We start from the raw sequence: 6,578 nt of genomic DNA on the forward strand, positions 1-6,578 counted from the left end.
TAAGAGGGAGCATTGCTCTCAGCCTAACCTACCTCCCAGGGCTGTTGTGAGGATATATAAAACAGAACGGAGCGCAATGTAAGCAGCTTTGGGTCCCCACTGTAGGAGAAAAGAGAAATATAAACGAAATAAGACAATAAATAGAGGAGTGGCTCTACAACTTTTGTCCTTTGGGGACATAGTCGCCTGTACATTAGTAAACAATATAGGCACGGTACAGCCACATATCCCCTGCAGCTTTAACAGAAATGAAAAAGCACAGCTGGGGTACAAAAGAACCATCAAATGTACTTGTGTTTGGGGGTACCACTTTTTAACCCATGCAATAAATTATATTTAGGGTACCTTAAAAATCGTCATGAGTTTTTCAGAAAACTTTGCTACAGTGAAGCATTTTCAAGTGCTCTGGAGAGAGCTCCTTTGCAAAATGTGGATATCTACCTCATCAGAAAAAGAGAGAGAGAGAGAGCTTTGCAATTATTGATGCATTTCTTCTACCTCATCAGGACAGGCTGTGGGTGGCTGGCTACTGAGTCTGGGTATTGCGAAACATAATGTCTTCTACCATCACCACATTCTTTTTTTATTATTTTTGGGACATTTTCTACCCCAAGATAAATTCGGTAGGAACATAGCCCAAGGTACAATATGTGAAAGCTTATTCAGAAAGCGGTAGCAGGGTTAAATAACCACATTAGATCACACACTCACCAGCACACCCAGAGCTCTCTGCAAACATTTCTGGCAACATGCCTGTGCATAATCATGTAAGTTAGCCTGACATCATGAGACGAAGGAGGTCCTTCTACCATGCCCTCACCAGAGCACCCTTCTCACAAATGCATGAAAGAATCTTAGCATTTGATGTGTATCGGCGTTTGTTGAGTAACCACCACCATTCCTCTGGTTGTCTCCAGACTGCGCTGAATATGCTCACCCGGTGCCAGGCACTAGAATACAAGGACGACGGGATCCTGTTTGCCGCAATCCATCCAGGCTGGGTGAAAACTGATATGGGCACAGAAAAGGTACCATCCACGAAAGCTTGACCAGTAGATTATCAGCTCCCCTGTTCGGCTGAGCCTATGGGCCCTTTTGGAATGTTGTGATCAGGCAGCAGGAACCAACACAAAATGGCTGCCATGGGGAAGCTGGGACCTATCCCAAAAGGTCAGGAGGTTCCAAGCCAAGCTTTCTCCTAAGATGGGGGCAGCGGTTTCCAAACTGGGTTCTCCCTAGACACGAGGGTGATGCCTCCCGAGCTCTTCCAAAGCATTTCCTGCTCCAAGACAGGGCAAAGTCAGCATTTGGCTCTTTGCTTTGAGAAAGATTTGCTTTACCAAAGCGACTAGGGTTGCCAGCTATGGGTTGGGAAATACCTGGAGATTTTAGGGGTGGAGCCTAAGGAGGGCAGGGTTTGGGGAGGGACTTCTGTTGGGTATGACGCCACAGAGTCCACCTTCCAAAGCAGCCATTTTCTCCATGTGAACTGATCTCTCACCTGGAGACAAGTTGTAATCCCGGATCCCCAGCCATCACCTGGAGGTTGGCAACCCTAAAAACAAACGGACACCATGGCACTTATGGGTGCCACACTGGGGAGGACTGCACTGGACTAACATGTGGCAAGGGGGAGGGAAAAGAAAACAGGAACTGCTGACCAAGCTAGAGACCTGATGGCATATTCTGAACCAACTCAGGAAAGGGTCTTCTTCACTTCCCCATGACCAATGCTCCCTCTAAGCTGTGGAGTCTTGTGAGCAAAAATCCTACTTTGTGAGCTGCTGGCATTGAAGCTGTGAGTAAGCCATTTGGCTCCTGCATCAATTAGTTTGCTCTGGAGCCATCCTTCATGAGCGAAGACAAAATGTGTGAGCTGGAGGCTAAAAGACTGTGAGCTAGCTCGCACTAACTCAGCTTAGAGGGAACACTGCCCATGACCCTGCTGAAGTAGACAGGAAGAGGACGTCTTCACTAGCATTGTCCTCATTCTTGAGTCTGCAGCTTTTCTTGTGTACTCATCAGGGGCCTCCTTAACCCTCTTAAATGTCTGGCTCCGTGGTTCCACGGAACATAATTGTTTCCCAACCTCACCCAGCTCCCAAGTCCCCTAGTAACAATGCTCCCTCTAAGATGTGGGGTCGTGAGCAAAAATTCTACTTTGTGAGCTACTGGTGTTAAAGTTGTGAGCGAGCAATTTGGCTACTGCATGAATTAGTTTGCCCTGGGGCCGTCCTTCCTCAGCTAACTGTGAGCTAGCTCACACCAACTCAGCTTAGAGGAAACACTGCCTAGTAGTAACTCAAACTGTTTTTTTGCACTGTTTAACCAAATGCAGGCAGAGCTGATGGTGGAAGAAAGCGTTCATGGGATCCTTAATGTGCTCTCCAATCTCTCTGAAGAACATAGCGGGCGATTTCTGAATTGGGAGGGCAAGTTCGTTGCCTGGTAAAAGGAAATCGGGCAGAAGTTCAATAGAGGAACCCACCGGCAGGTGTGATGAAAGAGAAACAGCTGGACCTCCCTTTTGCCTGCTTGACCTTGTAAGAATCTAGGCTAAATCCCCATTAGTGCCCAGTAGTCCCACCACCCCCAGCTACAAAGCCACTCTGGGCACATCTAGCAGGTGTCTTCCTGGTTCTGGCAGGGACCTTTGATGTCTCAATAAGGCCTTCCCACACTGTAGGCAACCAGTTATATAGGCTTCACAGCCTGCATTGGGCTTCCACCAGGCAGCTGTATCCCTTGGCCAGCGGGAGGAACAGCATGGCCTAAAATTCTCTGCCCTGTAAGGCTGTAGGGCTTCCAGTCCTTGTAATAAGTCTCCTCCAGTTTCTTCATGGGCTGACAATAGGTAGGTTCCCTTCCAATAGGAATTCCACACAGAATATTTGAAGAACCTTAGACAGTACGTTCCTGTAGAAATCAGACTGCGAAGGGGATTTCACAGTCGTAGATGAACCATGGAAAAGGATGAAGTCCAGCTTCTTTTGAATCAAACTATTTGAGACCCACACAGGCTTCCCCGGGTACCATAAAGACACACTGCTCACAGGGGGTCAGTGGGGATTTTATTAGTAAAATATATCAAACGTGAAATCAGAAATGTCAGTAGAAAAATAAAAACCTGATATTAGCAGTACTGTTCTTCCTGTTGTACAAAGATTTGTTCACACGTCACAGCAATCAGTGGAGTACAAAGTTTCAGATACAGCCTCAGTGCAGCTCGGGAAAATCTCCATCACAGATGAGGGGGAGGACCGACATTGGCAGATCTTGGGATGGCATAGCTTAAAAGATACGTGAGGCAAAGATCACAAACATAACACACGGTATCCTCTTGAGTTTCCTCTTTGGGACATTTAGTGGTTCATCACAATTCGAAGTCCCTTGCAAGTGCCAAAATTCTGTACATGTTTTGGTAAGAGGGCAGCCTGTCCCACTATCAGTGGAGAAACAAAGAAGCTTCCTGGCCATTATAGGCTTACAGATTCTATTATTCTGCTGCACAAGTTACTGGTTATGGCACTTGCTGATGGGGAATGTCCCTTGTGTCCACTAAGGTTGCGATCCAAACATTTAGGAGCAAAGCAAAATAGATTGGATCTTGGGGTGGAGAAAAGAAGGGGGAGGGAAATGTTTTCAACTACCGGATCAACAAGGAGTTACGAAACAAACCAACAGAATCAAACTGCAGTAGCTGAACAAGAAAAGAGTAAAAAGCAGGAAAGAAAAATAAGATCAAAATCAAATAGTGACCTTTTTCAGATCCGGAGAAAGGAGTAGCCAGAAACGATAGCTATAAAGTGCTCAGCCCATCCTAAGGCACACAAAAAAACCCCACAACTAAAATGATCAGAGAATCTCACTGAATAATCCTGATTGTTACAGAGACATGAGAGGAAGAAGCAGCCCTTCCTAACTAGCTATTCTGCTGCCAGCAACCACTTAGTTTCAGACTATGCAATTTACAAAGTTTAGAACTTCCGGGGGGGGGTGGGGTGGAGAGCAGTCTGCCCCCTAGAGCCTCAAAAGCAGCTGGAGAAGCAGGCAGTGAATATTATAACTGAGAGAGATATAAGGGAAGGAGAAACTTGATTTTAAACAAGAAAGTCTGCCAGAGCCAATTCAAGAAAGGCTTGGAGAGGGGGGCTCTGAAGCATCCTACTGCAAAGTCATCCTGCAAAGGTGATGTACAGATTTGACACATTTCTATCCAAGGAACTCCACACATGTCTTCCAAGACCGTAAGAGGCCTGTACCACATACCTCCCCCATCCCCAAATGGCCTGTCAGCTGTTAACAGCCTCCTCCAGAACGAGCTGGCATCAGATCTTTAAAAGACATTCAGGACACTGGAAGGATTCATTGCCCCTGGCAGGTGGGTAAAACCCTAAATCCCTCCCTGAACCAAACCTCTGGAGGAATAATTTCTGAATTCCCAAGTGGCAACCAAATTATCCTCACTTAAGGAATGGTCAGGTTTCTAAGACTAGTCACTGGAAAGGGAAAAGGGCAAATTGCCCAGGCACTTCTAGGACCCAAAATTCACTGAAGGTCCCCCAGGGTGAGGCCTAGTTTGCAGATACAATTGCCAACTATGCAGCAAAACGGTGACCCTACACAAACTTCTTAAAATTCAGGCCGGTTCACTTTGACCCAAACAAGATTAAGATGATAGATTATCACATCGCTTGCATAAAACAAGTGCTAAAAAATATTTCACAGCTAAACAATAGAGACTGTGCTGGGGTTTGGGAACCAGTTACCATAGCATTTAATAGATTTCATCCGTCTACTGTTTACCTTGCAAACAGGAAACAAAGCACCTGTCTGCAAGCTCCAACAGAATGGTGTTTGTAAATGCAGTGCACATTTCTGAGGTAGCAACAGAGAATCTCTCACCTTAAGACAGTGGTAACTGGAATCCGAAAAACCCCTTGCCCGAAGAAGCAGCTCAAAGTGTCCCAAAGAGCTTCCAATTCACATTTCTCCCCAAAAGGGGTGGAAATTCATTAAAGTGCATCTCCCTCACGCAAACCGAGTTCAGAAGTAAAGTCTCTCCATGGCCAGCATCCTGGGATACTTTTAGTTACAAGATGATCTCATCTTCATGCTTGTTCACTGAACACACACAGATACACAAAATCCCACAAAGGACCCCCCCCCCCATGGCACTTAAGGTCACAAAAACAGTATAATTTATAAAACACACAACCAGCATCCATTTCAGCCAGCTTTAAAAGACAGGCCCAAAAGCTCGTTTGACAGCAGAGCCGGATGTGAAAGTTTCCAGCCCGTGGGGCAGTGCTCTAGAAAGATTTAAAAGCATTTCATCCTTCTCACCCGTTCACACGCACACAGTCATTCCACTGTACTGACTGGCCAGAAGACAGAGACTGAGCCGCCTCAATTGCCTTAAAACATCACTCAAAGCTCACAAAATCGGTGTGTGAAACAGTCTTTCCCCTGCAATCGAGGGCTTTGCTTGATCAAAGATAAAAGGGCCACTTGAACACAGGGCCCACAGTGATATTCTCCAGCACAAGCTTCCGCAAGACGAAGGGCAGCTGTGCCTGAGCGCAGCATATCCAGGTACGACTCTTGTCAGGCTTTCGCAGGAGCATTTCTTTGCTTATCATGCCCTTTGATCTCTTCAGCAACCAGCTTCGCTGCTTGAAGCCACTTGGTCCACACTGGCCTCCATTTCCAAGGCACTGCTAAAGCGTGGCTAAAATCCGTAAGAAGGAAATCATCACCACGCAGCAGGACTGCCCCGCACCTAACATCAGGGCCGTAAAGGGGGCCATCTCCTTCCCAGCAGCTCTGTAAACACCAGCAATCGCAGCACCTGTAAAGGGGGGGGAGGGGAGAGAATATGGTATTCACAGCCCAGTTACTCTCTCCCATTGTCTTTCCGTTCCCACACAAGAGCAACAAAAAGAAAGCCTACGGATCAACTTCCACGGACATTTCTGATTATTTCAGCCACGAAACTGGCACACTGGATCAGACTGATGGTCTGTCTGGTTTAGCACTTTTGACAGCAGCTAACGAGAAGCGGATTGCCCAGGCTAGACCAAGCTTGTCAGATGTCAGAAGCTAATCAGGATCAGCCCTGGTTAGTACTTGGACGGGAGACCCACCAAGGAAGTCCAGCGTTGCTATGCAGAAGCAGGCAATCCCATTTCGTTCCCTGAAAACCCCATGGTCTTGGGGTCGCTAAAAGTCAGCTGTGATCTGTTGGCACTTTACACCACCTACAAGCAGCACAAGACTGCATTTGGTGCAAAAGGCAGCAGGACTGCTGTCAACAGCTGGCTGAGGGGAACATGCCTCGCCTGTTTTGAAACAGCTACATTGGCTGCCAGTTTGTTTTGAGCTCGGTTCATGATGTTGATTACTTTTAAAGCCTTTCATGCCCTGGAAGGTTGAAAGCACCATCTTCTCCAATGTACATCTGTGCCCCACCTACAGTCTTCGGGTCACCACCTCCTGTCTGTTTCTCCACTTAAGGTAGCTTGCCTACCTACTTGCAATCCACTGCGCCCTGCTGTAGCTCCCACCCCATGGAACAA

General features: G+C 46.9%; 2 protein-coding genes across 2 annotated transcripts in view; one reads left to right on the plus strand and one right to left on the minus strand.

The window, feature by feature from the left end:
• LOC107107884 (C-factor-like) overlaps window positions 1-3,858 on the plus strand; it is an 18,935-nt gene extending 15,077 nt beyond the window's left edge. The window contains exons 4-5 of the mRNA XM_015408247.1: window positions 918-1,028; window positions 2,339-3,858. Of these exons, the coding sequence (XP_015263733.1) occupies window positions 918-1,028; window positions 2,339-2,452 (225 nt within the window). The 3' untranslated portion in view covers window positions 2,453-3,858. The remainder of the gene's footprint in view (window positions 1-917; window positions 1,029-2,338) is intronic.
• Window positions 3,859-5,264: 1,406 nt separating this feature from the next.
• The window catches only part of TMEM170A (transmembrane protein 170A), a 3,924-nt gene continuing 2,610 nt past the window's right edge, over window positions 5,265-6,578 (minus strand). Inside the window, 1 exon segment of the mRNA XM_015408263.1 lies at window positions 5,265-5,851. Coding sequence (XP_015263749.1) covers window positions 5,721-5,851 — 131 coding nt within the window. The 3' untranslated portion in view covers window positions 5,265-5,720.

The sequence above is a fragment of the Gekko japonicus genome, unplaced genomic scaffold (assembly GCF_001447785.1).
Source record: "Gekko japonicus isolate JY-2015 unplaced genomic scaffold, Gekko_japonicus_V1.1 scaffold227, whole genome shotgun sequence".
In the NCBI taxonomy this organism is placed as follows: Eukaryota; Metazoa; Chordata; class Lepidosauria; order Squamata; family Gekkonidae; genus Gekko; species Gekko japonicus.